The sequence below is a fragment of the Alosa sapidissima genome, chromosome 10 (genome assembly GCF_018492685.1).
Source record: "Alosa sapidissima isolate fAloSap1 chromosome 10, fAloSap1.pri, whole genome shotgun sequence".
In the NCBI taxonomy this organism is placed as follows: Eukaryota; Metazoa; Chordata; class Actinopteri; order Clupeiformes; family Clupeidae; genus Alosa; species Alosa sapidissima.
In genome coordinates this window covers 28,392,916-28,411,126 of record NC_055966.1, presented here as the reverse complement: position 1 = coordinate 28,411,126, position 18,211 = coordinate 28,392,916, and the positions used below count along the sequence as shown (strand labels likewise).

General features: G+C 43.6%; 1 protein-coding gene across 5 annotated transcripts in view; it reads left to right on the top strand.

Annotated features, from left to right (window-relative positions):
• Positions 1-18,211, top strand: part of triob (trio Rho guanine nucleotide exchange factor b) — a 103,308-nt gene that overhangs the window by 1,812 nt on the left and 83,285 nt on the right. For 4 of the 5 annotated variants that reach the window (XR_006034593.1, XM_042106944.1, XM_042106945.1 and 1 more), the window contains exons 2-4: positions 9,446-9,520; positions 13,972-14,086; positions 15,225-15,417. Coding sequence is in view for 3 of the 5 variants with exons in the window: in XM_042106944.1 (XP_041962878.1) it covers positions 9,446-9,520; positions 13,972-14,086; positions 15,225-15,417 (383 nt within the window). In the remaining 2 variants the exon portion in view is untranslated. Of the gene's footprint in view, positions 1-9,445; positions 9,521-13,971; positions 14,087-14,433; positions 14,500-15,224; positions 15,418-18,211 lie in introns of those variants that run through there. The other variant, XR_006034594.1, reaches the window with a different exon arrangement.

Sequence of the window (18,211 nt, the reverse complement as noted above, 5' to 3'; positions counted from 1 at the left end):
CATTCATTTGAATTGAAGAATGCTAAAATAACACTTATGTGAATTTCATTTGCAGTTTGGCAATACAGAAGAGTCTATAAGATTCACATTTACAACATATGTATTCATTTAGCAGACACTTTTATCCAAAGCGACTTACAGAAGGAGAATAACATTCAAGCTACAGAACAGAGTAAACCTTAGCTTAGAATTACTACTGCATCAGTCAATACTATTACTAGAGGATAAGAGTGCAGACATTATAAGTACTAGTCAAAGTGTGGTAGGAGGAGGAAGAGGAGAGAGGAAGAAGAAGGGAGGTGCATGCTAAGTGTTTGTTAGAAGTGTTAGGAGAGGAGAGGTATCCTTATCAGCATCATAGTTGGCCCCACAAGGCTTCCGTTTTAACATTCCATATGTTATCTTAATGCAGAGGAAGTAGATTGGGAACCAAATAGAATGTTCAATTTCTTCCTGTCCAGTCACAGGGCATCATTGATCTGATATGGTAATGATATAAGGACAGGCCAGTGGCACTCATTGTCAAGCTTCTTTGATGATTACTGTTGTCTGACTGATCCTGAATCAGACCTCCACTGCATTCTCCTTGCTTTATGGGGGTTGATTAATGCTGTCTGACTGATCCTGGTTCAGGCCTCCACTGCATTCTCCTTGCTCTCTGGGGGTTGATTAATGCTTACGCTGCACCCTGCGTGATCAGTGATGATTAGCGCTGTCTGACTGATCCCAGAACAGGCTTACTCTGCACTCTGTGTGCAGTGCAATAAGTGCCTGTTTGTGTGTGTGTGTGCGCGCACGCTCTCTTTCTGCCTCGTGAGAGTCTATTCAAAACATGGCTGCAGCCCAAGGCTACTTTGAGATCATCAGAGCAGCGCATACCCCCACTCCCCCTTCTTCCCTCAACATGCCACATCACACACACACCCACCCACGCACGCACGCACGCACATCTATGCACGTGCAGCTCTCCCGCCTGCCATGCGCCAAAGGAAAACACTACTGCGTAGCAAGGAGCGCGCGCACGAGAGAGAGAGAGAGAGAGAGTGAGAGATAGCGATAGGAAGAGATCGAGTGAGAGAGGAAGAGAGAGAGAGGAGGGGGAGGAGACTTGAAGAGGCTCCTCCGTGCTGGAGTGAGCTTGAATAGAGCCGAGGAGCTGCCACAGTGAACATCACGTTTATCAAATCACACACTACATGTGAACCCTGCCTGATCAATTCCCACCTGTGCTGTCATTCTCTAGAATGTTCTTTCTCTTAGAGGTGTGCATGCAATATGATGTTAGGGGCATACATGTAACGGAAGAGGAAATGTTTGTATATTTTTAGGAAAGCTGTGTGTCCTAAAGTGACATGTTTAGGTATAGATATTGTGACTGGAAACCATTCATTGATAAATGAACATTATCAGTGAAAGCTCAAAAAGATATTTTCTGTACTTGATAAGAAGGCTGAATTGAGAATGGAGACCTGTCATATTCCTTCCCATATCTTTGCTGATTCATGGATGCTGCCTCTCTCTCTTTCTCTCTCTCTCTCTCTCTCTCTCTCTTTCTTTGTGTGTGTGTGTGTGTGTGTGTGTGTGTGTGTGGTGTGTGTGAATGTACATGTGCGCACGCTCGTGACTCCGTGTGTATTCATGTGTGTGTCTTTCTCCTCTAGAGGCTTGCCGTGACCTCTGAGCACGTACACACAGCCTGGCAAGGGAATCATCACTGTTTTTCTCCATCTCCCTCTCTCCATCTCTCTCTCCGGCACTCTCGCTCTATCTCTCCCTCTCTTACCTCTCTGTCTTCCTCTCTTCTTTCCCTCCCTCCTTCCTCTGTTGTGCTGTCTTACTCTGTCCAGGGTCCTTCCCTGATTACACGTTATCTCTGCCTTAGCCCCAGTCCCTCCATCTCTCCATCTCTCTCTCTCTCTCTTCCTCTCTTTCTCTCTCTCTCTTGGAAACATTTATTTTTGGTTTTAATTATGTACAGAAGCGAAGGCACAAATGTCAATTGTTGAATTTTATCATTGGACAGGCTAAGATGTCTATATATGTTAGCAGGAGGAATAAGGTTGAGCATAACTCAAGATCTGATCTTTTAATGGTATTTGCAATCTTGGTGAGATCAAGGATTTTAATTGATTTTGGTTTCTACAAGGAAATGAGTGATCTTGAAACCTTTGAGATTATATGGTGTCAGGAAAATGCTCTGTGTATGGTTGTAGAGGATAAAGTGCAATTTAATACCTTGTTAGACGTTCCTGTGCCTGCTGTTTAACATACATAACTAGATGTGTCTTCTATTTATTTATTTATTTATTTTTTAATCATTCATCTTTGAGATGACTGTGTATGCCTTTTAGCTATTTGTAATAAAGGTTTTTATAAATTCAAATTCAAATTCTCTCTTTCTCTCTCATTCTTCCTCTCTCCTGCTCTTTCTCTCTCTCCCTACTACCTCCCTCTCTTCTTTGTTCTGTATGGTGAAGTTTAATGAGACATTCTGAGGGTCTGTTATATGGTTCTCCATAAATTAGCATAAATGTGAAGCATAGACAAAATAAGGGAACTCAGTCATCAAGGGAAATTTTGAGTAGAGTGTGGTTCATCCTGAAAAATGTCAATCTGTGTGTTGTCTTGTCACATGTTTTTTTTTTGTGTGTGTGTGTGTATGTGTGTGTGTGTTTGTGTTGGTGTGTGTGTTGTGTTTTTCTACACGCATACTTGCCCAAATGTGCCATGAAATCTGTGAAGAAGATTTACATAAGGAAAGATGTACATGCCAAATCCTTTCGGACGATTGGTCAGCAGCTGCTAGCTTAGCTGGTCCTCTCCACCAGTGATAGGTCAGATGAGCTGTCCATCTGACACCCATACAGCTGAAGACTGCCATGATTCTGGCCTTGGTCACACACACACACACACACACACACCAGAGCCAGGGCCACCGTTCAAAAGTTGCCAGGTTGCAAGAGTTACCGGGGTACCGCTCATGTACCCCCAACCTTCTATAGGAGAGACAGCTCATTGTTTATGGGCAGTCAAAGTCTTTGCTGTGTGTGTGTGTGTGTGTGTGTGTGTAAAAGAAGGGCACAGTGTGTGAATAGTGTTCTTGGCTGTTGCAATGTGAGAGTCACTCCATCAGGTGTTTAGCGTTTATATGTGTGAATGGTCTTCTCAGTTGCGGAGAAGTCTGTGTGTGTGTGTGCCTTTCTCAGGTGAGTGTGTGTGTGTGTGTGTGTGCGTGTGTGAACATGAGCAGTGTTCAGGGTTTTCAATGGCAGTATGCCCAGACTGGAACCGCGCTCATTCGTCTAGCAGGTAAAGTACACCAACCGCCAGCCTTCAGGATCCTCTCTCTGTTTAATAAGCTGCAGATACTTAGCACACACTGGTATGAACAGGCTACGGTGCTGTAAACAAGAGTCAAATAGTCTGTCCATTATCATGTGGAGCTTTGAAGATGGTTGTTTACGTTATGCTGTATTAATCCAGGCTGGAGTGGCACATCTTATATCTCAAGCACAGTTCCTTAATAGAAGGAGCTGAAAACAATCACACACAAGGGAGAAGTTCGGCATAGTGTTCTTAATAATGACTCTGTGTTCTCATTTTTAAATAACACAATAATTGTCTTAATTGTTGACATTGCACAGTCATGATTTAAGATGAGGATAATGTTTGATGTTTCTGGTTAATATTAAAATATTAAGTTCCTCAAGCGCTCTGTCTTCTAAGGATTTTTTGCTTTATTAGATAATAGACACAGCTAAGGGTAAGATAATACCACTAAAGGATATACCCCGCAACGATAGATAAATGCTAAATGTTTTCCTTGAGAAGCTTGTTTTCATAATACTTTAAAGATGCAATATAGAATTGTTTGTTGAATGCATCAGGTTTGTACTCATAAAAGCTCCATAGCTTCTATAGCACCTATATTGGCAGCATATTTTGTGATACTGTGCTGTAAAAACCTGTTTTTACATTTTCTGACCTAGAGAGCAAAAAAAGAAAGAAGCTATTTGTCCTCGACATGAGTATATGTCATGTGGATTAGATAAAAGATGTTGCAAAAACTAGCTTCTTACAAAAACATCTTAAAATGCATAAACCTGCATGGTTTCTCTTTAAGTAGAGCAATGGGAGCTGTTGAAGCCCATTTCAGAGAAAGAGAGATGGGAGTGTGTGTGTGTGTGTGGGGGGGGGGGTGTTGCAAGTGAGGAAAGAGAAGAGGATGTTCTGACGGGTGTGAGAGTAGTGCGACCCCTTTGTCACCAGTCCAGATGGGTCATTGCAGGTCAGACACATTCTGACCATCAGACCCATCTGGGCCAGTGGGAACCGGAGCGGTTGCTAGCGGAGATGCCAGCCCCAGACAGGGGCATCTGTCACAGCTCTGAGAGAGAGCAGTGGGGGGCCGGGGTAAGAGGGGGGGGAGGTGCAGCCATAACTCCTATCACCATGGAGATCAGCATTAACAGTTAGTGGAGTGTAAGCAATGCGGCTGCCTGTTGTGAGTTCATTGCGTATTAAGAAAAGTTCTGGAACAAGACAGGGATCCTGGATAGTGGAATTTAGCACCCATCAAAATAAAATGTCTGCCTTTTAGTTTCAGATGTCTACTGCTCATAGACTAACTCCTGGCCGATCATACGGGTCAGGTTGTGTGTGTGTATGTGTGTGTCTGTGTGTGTCTGTCTGTGTCTGACGGGGGTGGTGTAGGTTCTCAGGATTTTCCAATTCAATACAGCTGGGTAGAAGAGAAGTTACAATGACTGAAAAGTGACTTCTGAAAGGCCCCCTTTGGAGACATCATGCCACAGTGGTCTGTGTGTGAGTGTCAGATACACACACACACACACTCTCTCTCACACACACGCACACACACACAGGCACTTTCCATCTGTCCGAGGGACACAGTGTCCCCTCTATCTTTCTGTGGGTCAGCAGCAGAGGCCGGCACACCGAATACTGGCTAGGTCAAATAACCCAGCTTTCCGGATCCATTTAGCTCCTGTTAAAAGGGTTTGTACTGAGGACTGTTGTGGACGGTAATGGACTGTTTCTGGGCCAAGATGGACTCAAGGTGACCTGCTGTTAAAAGGGAGTTTATTCAGGGCCACAAGCACAAGCCAGGTGTAGTAGGCCTCGACACCTCCTCATTCATGTCCAGCACCTGATTTTTTTATTATTTTTGTTACTGTTTATTAGGCAGGGTTCCCACGGATCATGAAAATTGATTTAGAGTCGGAACACTGATTAGGCCTATTTGTTGATTTGTTTGTTCAGGTCTGTCTGTGCTAGGTTCGGGTAGGCGGGGGAGACACACCACTCCGTCCAGCACACAATTGTTTTTGTTATTGCTGGGATGAGCCTTGGGTTCAAGACCTGAGGTGCATTCCAATTCTCAAACATTCATGAAACTATTTTGCTCTGTACAGTATGTGAATGTTTGCGAAGAAACACTAGCAAACAATCTGAAGAGGTAGATTTTCACAAACAGGCAGGGATGCTGGGGGAAGGGTTACTGTTGAAATCGAATTGAACTGTACAAAGACAACATGTGTGCTGTGAATGTCCTCTTGCCATTGTGGTTCTAGACCTGGTTGTGAATCAGGAACCCAATGGCGCTATGGTGAGCTTCTGGTGACTTCTAAACCTGATTATGTATCAGGAACCCATGGTGCTATGGTGAGCTTCTTTCTGGTGAGTTCTAAACATGATTATAGATCAGGAACCCATGGCGCTATGGTGAGCTTCTGGTGAGTTCTAAATATGATTATGGATCAGGAACCCATGGCGCTATGGTGAGCTTCTTGTGAGTTCTAACCCCGATTATGGATCAGGAACCCATGGTGCTATGGTGAGCTTCTGGTGAGTTCTAAACCCGATTATGGATCAGGAACCCATGGCGCTATGGTGAGCTTCTTGTGAGTTTGCAAAATCTATATATAATATTATATATATATAATATATAAATCTATATATAATATTATATATTATATAATATATAAACCACGGCAAATAGTTGGGAAATTACGGAAGAGCCCAGTTTGCAGTCCTGGACCTGATCATGAATCTAGAGCCCAGTTTGCAGTAATGAAACCTGATTATGAATCTAGAGCCCAGTTTGCAGTAATGAAACCTGATTGTGAATCTAGAGCCCAGTTTGCAGTAATGAAACCTGATTGTGAATCTAGAGCCCAGTTTGCAGTAATGAAACCTGATTGTGAATCTAGAGCCCAGTTTGCAGTAATGAAACCTGATCATGAATCTAAAGCCCAGTTTGCATGTAGGGGAGGTGGATTGTGTAGACAGCAGACGATGTGGGCGCTTCTGAGAGAAGACGGGGAAGAGTTGTATGTGTGTGTGTGTGTGTGTGAGAGAGTTGCCGTTCTACACCCGCATTATTCACATGCTCAAATCACACTGCAAGTGGTACAGCTCAGCCTTTGAGGCAGCACTATATTTAGTAGCACCCAAGATAGGAGACACTAATGTAGTGTCCAACTTACACACGCATAGCATGCACCAATACACACACACACACCTCTGTTTCTCCCCTCCTCTCTCTCACACACACACACATACACACATGCAAACACATATACACACATGCATGTATAGGCACATTTATTTTCTTGTCTCTGTGAATCCCAACCCCCGTAAACACCCACACAGTGTTTGATAGCCATGTGTTTGGCATGTTAGTGAGAGCATCAGATGGTGCAATGTCCAAGCTAAATCACCCCAACACATTTCAGGTTGTTTTTGTTCAATTTTTGCCGAGGAATAGCAATCCGTTTAGAGAGTGAAAAACACTTATCCTGCCAAAAAATGGTGTGCATGATGAAAAGGCAGTTATGCCTTAAATTAATTCTCTGAAATTTGAAAATTAATGAAAGAGAGTGAGTCAGGACCACTCTAAAAGTGATTGTGTAAAGCACTTGAAGAGGTCTGGAGATCAGAAATGCAGCCCACTCTTACATGTCTATGAGCTCTGTTGGAGCCGGTGAAGTGATGCCATTAGAAGAGGCAACATCAAGACACTATCTCAGCTCAGTCTTCCCTGGCAGTGGACATTTGCTAGATAGGTGCCACATACAGAAACCGGCAAACGAGCAAAATACAGTAGGCAGCACTCTCTCTCTCTTTTCTAACACACACATAGATACACAATCACACACACTCACACAAACACACTCTTTTTCACACATACACATACTCGCACACACACACAAACACACACACACACTCACACACACATGCACACACACAAACAAACACAACCACACCCACCCACACAAACACACACACACACACACCTCCCTCCTGTCCCTCTCTGAGGAAGGAAGTAGATGGTGGTGAGGGAGCTCTCCAAGGTGCTGAAATCCTGTGCAGCAGTGCTACTGAGTGTTGTTGTGTTGTGCTGACATTTCCCATTGTAACTGTACTGTGTGCTCTCTATCTGACACACCCTCCCCAACCTAACCACACTGTCAGTTTGGCACAAGGCACCAATATAACCTGTGTTATGAGAGGCAGAGGCACTGTCTCTCACTGGGTTTGAACCCCTCACCCCACAACTTATTGCAAGCAAGCATTTCTCGCTATCGCATCTCAGCAGGGAGTTAGGTGTCCTAACTGCTCAGTTCTGCAACGTTCCTGTGCCAGCGGCCATGCTTACATAAGGAGACTCTACAATAGCACTCAGTGTCCACATCTGAGCTTTGACTCAGATGAGATGAAGTAAACACTGACATGCCTGTCACATGACTTCTGCCCTAACTGGAGGAGGGTAAAGGGTAAGAAGACAGGGGTTTCCCCACGTACAGAACCCACCCCCCCTATATGCTGCTGATATGCTGCCCAGACTGCCTCTACTAGGGCAGATTACTCTGCTGTGTGCGCCCTGCATAACAGCTAAACTGGACTGAACTGGAGTGGAGTGGAGAGGAGGGTGAAGATGGGCCAGGGATGAAGCTGACTCACTCAGAACAGCTTTGGTTCTTCTCCTTCTCCTCCTCCTCTTCACCCTGCTGTCATCTTCCATCATGGCCACTTTCCATCTCATAAATACACACACACACACACACACACACGACCTCTCCTGAGTCAGAGGAAGTGATGTCATCAAATGTGCCCTCAAGCACCCATACATCTGACATCCTCAGATGGTCTCCTGGCTTGGCATGGGGAGCCTATGTTTGTTTGGTTTATCATTCTGAGGAACAGTGGTTTACAGTTGATCACTTGTTTATGTACTTAGGTGGCATAGTACGTCTTTTTATATATGGGCAGCCGTGGCCTACTGGTTAGCACTTCGGACTTGTAACTGGAGGGTTGCCGGTTCGAACCCCCACCAGTAGGCACGGCTGAAGTGCTCTTGAGCAAGGTACCTAACCCCTCACTGCTCCCCAAGAGTTGCTGTTGTTGTAGGCAGCTTACTGCACCGGGATTAGTGTGTGCTTCACCTCACTGTGTGCTGAGTGTGTTTCACTAATTCACGGATTGGGATAAATGCAGAGACCAAATTTCCCTCACGGGATCAAAAGAGTATATATACTTATACTTATAGGGCAATTCCATGGAAAATTATGTTTTTTGTAACATCCATAATGCCAATAAAATGTGATGGTATGGTATGATGTTAATGATTACATGAAATTTGAAAAAATGTACATAAGAAAAAATGCACAAAAAATGAATGTTATCATTCACATCATACAAATGTCATGGCATTTCACTGGCGTTATGGATGTGACAAAAAGTCAATTTTCCGTGGAATTGCCCTTTACTTATAAATGTTAACTCCTGGATGTGTCTCTTAGTTTTAGTAGTAACTTTATTGATGTTCTTGGGACTAGTATTTAAAGCATTATTATAGGAGTGGAATGAATCAGTAGTGGTAGAAGCAGAAGTAGCAGTGTTGTTAGTTTGAATGGCTTTTTAATTATTATTTTATTATTATCAATTATTATCAATGTTATGCACACATAAGTAACATGGAGTTAGGTTGTTTTGTATCTCTACAGTTCACCTGTAACTCTGTAGAAACTCTCTCTAAATAACTTGTTTTGTATTCCTGTACTGATGATCCCTGTAGTAACCCTGTAGTACTCCTGCTCTGTGACCCTGTACTGGTCCTGTGGAACCCGTGCTCTATACTGATCTTGTGGAACCCGTGCTCTGTACTGATCCTGTGGAACCCGTGCTCTGTACTGATCCTGTGGAACCCGTGCTCTGTGACCCTGTACTGATCCTGTGGAACCCGTGCTGATCCTGTGGAACCCGTGCTCTGTGACCCTGTACTGATCCTGTGGAACCCGTGCTCTGTACTGATCCTGTGGAACCCGTGCTCTGTGACCCTGTACTGATCCTGTGGAACCCATGCTCTGTGACCCTGTACTGATCCTGTATTGATCCTGTGGTAACCCCTGTGTTTCGTCTGCAGGTTCCCACAGGAAGGAGCCTCTGAGGGCAGTAGATGTGCTTCCTGTCCTGAGAGAGAAGGTGGCCTACCTGTCAGGTAAGTCATACAACTGGACAACCCAGGCTGCTGATGCCCTCTCCATTGTCTCCGGCAGATCAGGCTTATGCACATGATGCACATCAACCTAATTCCAGAATGTTCTTACCTAATGGCCCCACTGGGAGAGGTCAGACAAATGTTAGCAAGGTTACACACACACACACACACACACACACACACACACACACACACACACACACACACACACACACACACACACACACACACGCACATACTGCTTGTCTGTCTGACCTCCTCATCTGACACTGTGACTGAGACCGAGCAGACTCTATGCTGTGCATGGAGGGTGTTTAACTATTAGAGTAATAGACTATTACCAGTTACAAGTGAATAGTAGAGAGACTATTTTCTATCTTTTCTATCACTGAAGAAGCAGTGTCTCATAAGCTATAGGCACCCTTTACTGAAGATTTGATTGAATCCTCTCAGTACACCATGACATTTAGCTTTTTCATGTTTATGCCAGATTTAGCGTGGTGCTATTTTACATGTGCTCACTTAGTGAATGTGTAGGGCTTTAGTCGGTGGAACAGAGGGACATTACATTACAGTCACAGCAGGAGTTGAAAGTCAAGAGCTACCTGTTGTGGTGTGTTTGAATGTGGCCACTGACTGACTGTGTCATAGACGCTGTGTTAATGGGTCGTGCGCCAGACTGGTTGATCTGGATTCCACTCTCTCTCTGTCTTTGGGTTCTGCCCTGACGTTGTCAATCCCAGTTGACATCCGAGGCATGTGTAATGTGCAGATGGCAAATTGGGCCACTGGGTTCTCTCCGTTGCTGCCCAAACCTGCCTGACTCACAGCTGGCTTGGACCGGCTCAGACGCTCTGCTCTGCTCTGCAGAGTGAGAGTCTGTTGGGTTCTGACCCACATAAAGTCGTAGATGTTTCATTGGTAACCGCACTGCTGCACCACTGGTCAGAGTATTGGAACTGAGGTTGTGCTTTTGGCCTTTTTTTTGAGCCTTTACTGACAGGAAAGTGAAGATCAGACAGGAAATGAGTGAGTGGGGAGACAGATTGGGAAATGACCCCAGGCCTGGGTCAAACCTAGATCCCTGTGGGTGCTAGACCCAAATGACCCCAGGCCTGAGTCAAACCTAGATCCCTAGATCCCTGTGGGTGCTAAACCCAAATGACCCCAGGCCTGGGTCAAACCTAGATCCCTGTGGGTGCTAGACCCAAATGACCCCAGGCCTGAGTCAAACCTAGATCCCTAGATCCCTGTGGGTGCTAAACCCAAATGACCCCAGGCCTGAGTCAAACCTAGATCCCTAGATCCCTGTGGGTGCTAAACCCAAATGACCCCAGGCCTGAGTCAAACCTAGATCCCTGTGGGTGCTAGACCCAAATGACCCTAGGTCTGAGTCAAACCTAGATCCCTAGATCCCTGTGGGTGCTAGACCCAAATGACCCCAGGCCTGAGTCAAACCTAGATCCCTAGATCCCTGTGGGTGCTAAACCCAAATGACCCCAGGCCTGAGTCAAACCTAGATCCCTGTGGTATGGGACACCGACGCTGCAGCTCCCCCTATATGTGGTACTTTTGCATCATTGCTAGTTAGGCAAAATATATTATTATTTTTTTGCTGATGCTTTTGTACAAAGTGACCCCGCAACTTGGGGTAAAGTGCCTTGCTCAAGAGCATAACACTGGAAGCCGGGAATTGAACCCACAATTTCTTCAGGCTACTGCACTGCTAGCCCAGCTCCTTAACCACTATGCTACCACCACCCATGTCATACTACTTCATAGAAGATATAGAGGAGCCTGCACACCTTAATAGGTTCAACTGCAGGTGCAGCTGTTTCGCAAGAACAACTCAGAACAGAGAAAAGTGCAACACTGCTTACTCCAATTTATTAATAAACTTAATAAATTAAATAAAGACGTTTCGATCAGTCAGACCTTCATCAGAGTATCAAGGAATGTCATACTGTAATACTTCAGAATGGTCAGGCAGGGTTAAGGCCTAGGGTTAAGGCCTAAAACAATTTAGAGTGGCCATACCAAAGATCCTGTAACCCTCTCTGGCCATGCTGCCCAGTACTCGTTTGGAAACAGCAGTATAATTGCCTACCAAGCATTCATTAAGCGAGGGAAAGAACGTAGGGGAGGGTTTTAGTGTTTTACTTTTTCTCAAAACTTTCTCTGAAATTCTCAAAATCTCTTATCACTTCATGCGCGTGCACATCATTAAAACAGTTTCTCCTCATTTTGAGCAAACAGCAATGTTTTAGTACATCTAAAACATTGCAACTGATTTTTCTGCTTACTGTTTACATTTTTAATTGCTTTCATGGTGGTCACAATGCGCTACGCTGGTTCCATGCTGAATATTCCTACCCCATAAAACAAATTGGCCTTATTTCATCACTGCAAAAGTGTTTAACTAGCAGTCATAACTAGTTGTCACATTTGCACAATGCTTTAAAAGCCTTTGTTTTCTTTATACTGTCACAATGTCTGTCAACAGTAAAAACATATCCACTCTCTTGCAATCAACCCTTCCCACACATAATACAGTTTTTCTCAATTGCCTGGTTGGTTGGTTTTCTCGATTGCTTGCTTGGTCTTCATGAACACCTTCTTTGCACAGCAGAAGTCATCTCTTGCTTATCTTTGGGTTCACATATTTCGCACACTCTTTTGCAAAACAGTTAACACAGATGTCATTCAAAGTCCCCAAACTCTATTGGTTTTCCTGTGCTAAACAAAAGGAAAACATCTATTCACAGGTGGTAGAGATTCCTTGCATAAGTCTGAATCTCTGATACACCTGTGTGAAACTCCTTTGCACAATTCTTCAATCATCAATCATTCATTATCCATGAGAGATACCATGTCTGTTCTGTGTTGCTATTTGCAAGTATGGAGCACATCTAAGGCACATCTAAGGCACATGTAGAGAAAGTACTGTATTGCCTATTTGGTGAAGAACAGTACACAAGTTGACAAGTGTAGGTGTTTACTGTAGGTCTATTTCAATAAAACAAAATTTGTAGTTTAATGAAATTTGTCTTGTCTGGGTGCTTATTGTAGGTCTTACATGTCAATGGCAAAAATGAAGGCTGAAACTCCTCATTTTGAGAACAGTGTTTTGCATTTTGTTGTGCAGTGTGTAATGATTGATTGAAAGCAAACAGTGATTTGGCTACAAGTTGTGTTTGAAGGCAAAAATTGCTTTTGCTGCATGTTTTAAATGTTTTCAAAGTGCTATAGTGTGGGTCTGGCTCGTCAGGCTAATAAAATAGACTATGAGAGGCTAAACATATAAAAGAATCTACCCTAACCCTACCTTTCTGTATTAAATACAATGTGCATACATAGACAACACCAACAGACAACAACTCACATGGAGGAAGACATGTTAGTGTCACTAGGGATTTAAATTGTCCATGAGCCAGGATTTTACCTCTTTCCTGAAAAGATGATAATTGTCTATGCTCTTAATTTCCAAAGGTAATTTATCCCAGGTCACCACACCACTATATTTGAGAGTACACTTGACAATGTTTGTTTTGAACTTAGGAAAGTACAATTCTGCATTAGCTCTGGTGTGGTACGCATGGGCATCCCTACTCCTAATCCACGCATGGGCATCCCTACTCCTAATCCCTACATCCCTACTCCTAATCCATGCATGGGCATCCCTACTCCTAATCCATGCATGGGCATCCCTACTCCTAATCCATGCATGGGCATTCCTACTCCTAATCCCTACATCCCTACTCCTAATCCATGCATGGGCATCCCTATTCCTAATCCATGCATGGGCATTCCTACTCCTAATCCCTACATCCCTACTCCTAATCCATGCATGGGCATCCCTACTCCTAATCCACGCATGGGCATCCCTACTCCTAATCCCTACATCCCTACTCCTAATCCCTACATCCCTACTCCATCCCTACTCCTTTTTAAGATTTTTTCATTTTTTAAGATTTAAGATTTTTAAGGTATGCCGGTGTATTATGATTGTAAACATTATGGACCACCCTGAGCTGGAGCTGTACTGCCCTAGCCTCCAGGGGGAGCATTTGAGACATAGACTAAGCATTTTGAGCAAGATACACAATTTTGCAGGTAATCCACTATGTGGTGCAGTAGGCACTAATTGTTTTGAGAAATGCTTGTTTTGAAAAAAACATTAATGATGATTTCAGAGATGCACCAAAGTGACTGAGAAAAACTGTAATTACAACTTCATTCTGCCCCTAATTTTTGCCAGTAAGGTGGGTCATGCTAAGCCATACTACACATCACATGAGTGGGAGTATGGAGCTTGCTAGCTCATTGGCTAATGATATGCCAGATGCCTGCGTTTGTGTATGTAATTGTGGCTACAATTACCATGTGACCTCATTCTTTTGGCTCCTGTGTGATACTCTGGTGCGTGTGTGTGTGTTTGTGTGTGTGTGCAGGAGGTAGAGATCGGCGAGGGGGCCCCATCCTCACCTTCCCGGCCCCCAGTGACCCTGAGCGCCTCAGACAGGAGGACCTACGCCCCCTACTGGAGTATCTCTCCACTGTCCCAAGGTACTGAGCTTAGAACACACACACAAACACACACAAACACACACACCACCCACCCACACACACACACACCCACCCACGCACACACACACACACACACACACACACATACATCTATCCATTTATCTATCTATGTATTCATCCATCCATCTTGTATTGCTGTCTGCAGAGGAGACCTCTCTCTCCCCCTCTCTCTTTCTCCCCCTCCTCCCTCTCTTTCTCTCCTCCCACTCTTTCTCTCTCTTTCTCTCCCCCCTCTTTTTTTCTCCCCCCCTCTCTCTTTCTCCCCCTCCCTCTCTCTCTCCCCCTCTGTCTCAGCCCATTCACTGAGCCCCATATTAGTCAGTGCTGTGTTGTGTTCATGCATCCAGTTGAGGCGGCAGAGCAGGGCAGGACTAGGAGAGCAAAATAGGCTGGTAAGAGCTCTGCTAAAACATACAGAGAGACAAGTTAAATTTTTTTGCTTATTTCCAATAGCCTTGTTTTTTCAAGTGAATGTTTGGGTAACAGTGATATATTATTATTCCTGCTTTAGAGGAGACTGTGTTTTATTATTGTTAGACTATTTCAGTATGAAATTGAAATATTAATGCTTAGAGGTTTGCTTTCCCTTTATAAAGGCCTTAAGTTACTTCTTATGCTGTGCTGTCTTTGGATTATTCTTATCTTTGGAGTTTGTTTAAGATTACTCTAAAGATTGCCTTACAATATCACAGTTTTGTGATATTAGTCACTGTCAGTTAAATGATATAGTTTGAAGATGTCCTCAACCTTTTTGTTAGTAAAAAGGAAGGAAAAATAAATAGGATATTTAGGAAAAGATAATGAGAGGAGGTCAATAACACAAATAATAGCATTATGCTTTTTAGTCACAGAATTGTGAAGAAGCACTCAAGTTTGTCTCTTAAGTTATCGCTGATTGTTTTTGTGAGCTTTTATCCAGACATCTTCTTGTGATGACTGTGTGTGTGTGTGTGTGTGTGTGTGTGTTATTTATTGTTGTGTTGTATGTGCTTAAACTGAGGACTATGTCATTGAATATGACAATGATAATGAATGTGTGTCTTGGTGTGTGTGTGTGTGTGTGTGTGTGTGTGTGTGTGTGTGTGTGTGTGTGTGTGTGTGTGTGTGTGTGTGACAGCGAGGAGGCGTGCCGGCATGGCTTCACGGTGATTGTGGACACGCGCAGCTCCCGGTGGGACGTGATCAAGCCCCTGCTGAAGACCCTGCAGGACTCGTTCCCGCGCTGCATCCACACGGCCCTCATCATCAAGCCCGAGAGCGTCTGGCTCAAGCACCGCAGCTCCCTCGGCAGCACCAAGTTTGAGTTCGAGGTAACACTCTCTTTCACACACACACACACACACTCACCCATTTCTGACACAACCTTTCACACAAACACACACAAACCTGTTCAGTTCAGTTCCGTTCAGTTAACTTATTGTCCCAAAGGGAAACTTGTCTCGCAGTCAGGTACACATAAATAGCACAAGATACACAAAGACACAAGATGGGGTAAAAGACACAGGTTAATATAAGTTAAGAAGGTTAAGAAACTGTTTCTGACTGTTTCTTCCAGGCTTGGAATTTCACCATTCTGGGGGCAAGGCCACTTGGCCTTCAGTTGGGCATATTTGGTGGGGGGCACAAAGGCCACATGTCAGGGCACCAAGGCAAAAGTTAACTATACAGTATATAAAAAATGATCAAAGTTGTATTTAGCCTATTCAAGGCAGTAGAACTGCATCACTGTAAGAAACATTACAAAAACATGACGTATTACATAGAATTGTAAATCATCTGATCATCTAATATTTACAGACATCTAGGCTATATTTAACATTTATTTTATATTTGGCCTGTTATGAAATCATGTATTGAGCAATTTAAGCACAGCTTAGCTTTAAGAAACTCAAATAGCCTAGATGCATGTTTAGCATTTTGTGATCATTGAGGCTACTTTCACAAACTCTTAGTCAGCTGTCGTCTGATTTACGGATATCTAGGTGATATTTGTAACATTTATTTTGTATTTGGCCCGTTATGAAATCATGTGGAACAATTTAAACACATGTGCATGTGTTTAAATTTCATGCATGTCGAAATTTACTGCAAATTCAAAACTGGATTACTCTGGAACGGCTAACTGTACAGGGGACTGCTTTACACCTTTGTGTTCGGTAAGGTCTTCTGTTTATTCTGATATATGGTTTGTCATGTGTTAAACGAAGGGTTTGTGAAGTATTCCACCGAGATGAATGGGTAGAGAGATGGACGCAAAACCTTCAGTAGAATTTATGATTAAATGTAATGATGTTATTTACTTTTCTCGCGAACCGTTCACCACAGCAATTAGTGGCTAACATTGTTTGAAAGCTGAGAAAAAGCTCTTTCATGTGATACTTGTGATGTCTGTGTGATGAGTAGGCTACTTCGCGAGTAGTTCAACTGAGAAGAATGGATGAATTTGGACGCAATTTCTTTCTTGCGCTGTCACTTTCTCCACTGCATAAAAGACTAAATTAATTTGCGCTGTGAATGCTACAATTATTTTGACAGGCCATAGGCTAAAAAAATCGCTATTAGTAGGACGCAAAGCAGAATTTTGAAAGAAGGGGGCACCAAAGCCACCATGGCCTGTAAACATCTGATTTTCAAAAGGGCATCACGGCCAACGCAAGGGGCAGCGACGCAATTTCTACCCTTCCAATGATGAAATTCCTACCCTGCACTCACCCATTTTCAAACACGCACCTGTTTCTGGTACACTGTTTCACACGTACATACTCCCCCATTTCTAACACATTCCTTTACACACTTATTCTCTCCCTCACACACACACACACACACACACACAGACACACACACACAAACAGATGCAGCAGATGTAGTTGGTGTGTTACTGACATGGGAAGTCCTGGGTAGGGACTGTGACTGAGAGAAAGTAAGATGAATGAAGATGTAGATAAGAGGGAATAGAACATGTTTAGGTTTCTTTAGATCTCCAGAAAACTGGGACAGAGAGAATGAAAGAAAATCAATATGCTAAAACAGCATCCTGTGACTCATTCAGTCATGTAGCAGGATGCTTTTAGTGAGCAGTGGGCCCTGATATGGCTCTGATATAGCTCTGATATGGCCCTGATATAGCCTTGATATGGCCCTGATTTAGCTCTGATATGGCCCTAATATAGCCCTGATATGGCCCTGATATGGCTCTAATCTGGCCCTGATATCACCCTGATATAGCTCTGATATATCTCTGATATAGCTCTAATATAGCTCTAATATGGCCCTGATATGGCCCTGATATGGCTCTGATATGTCTCTGATATAGCTCTGATATAGCTTTAATATGGCCCTGATATGGCCCTGATATGGCCTTGGTCTGGTCATATTCTGGTCTTGTAAGTTGTGTACAGCTGTATTAAAAAAATACCATAAGAACAGGTGCGCTAGGGATAACTATTTAAACATAAATCACCTGCTGCCAACTGCAAGGACTAGCAGTAATGTTAGTACCACATAGTGCCATTGCATAGCCACTAGTTGACTAGTCAACAACTGTTCTGAAACTAGTAAAAATCACTAGTCATGAAACCTCTAGTGCGAGGGAGTGTGTGTCACTGCAGTGGAAGTGTGTTAAAAATAGAGTGCCTGCCCTCTTTCCCACTGCCTGTGGGAGACTGAGAATCATTAGGATTAATTACGGGAGGTGGATTCAAAGGCTCGGCTATAAAAACAGCGCAATCTAAGAACCTTGTAACCTTCCACACCTCTCCGCGTCAAGTTTGAAATGTTTCCGCGGAGAAAAACACATTAGCTGTGTTATTTCTTTTTTGCTACTTCTTGTGAAATGTGAAAATGGATTTAGTGCTACTTAGCTAAACCTTGTTAGTGTGTGTGTGTGTGTGTGTGTGTGTGTGTGTGTGTGTGTGTCTGTATCTGTGTGTGGGTAGAGACTACCATGACATGAGCAGGTCCATAATACCTTAATTTTTTTGGACTTTTATAGAGCCTATTACTTTTGTCGTCAAAGCTTTTCAAGTTGCAGACTAAATGGACACCTCACACGCACACGCGCGCACACACACACACACACACACACACACACACACACACACACAC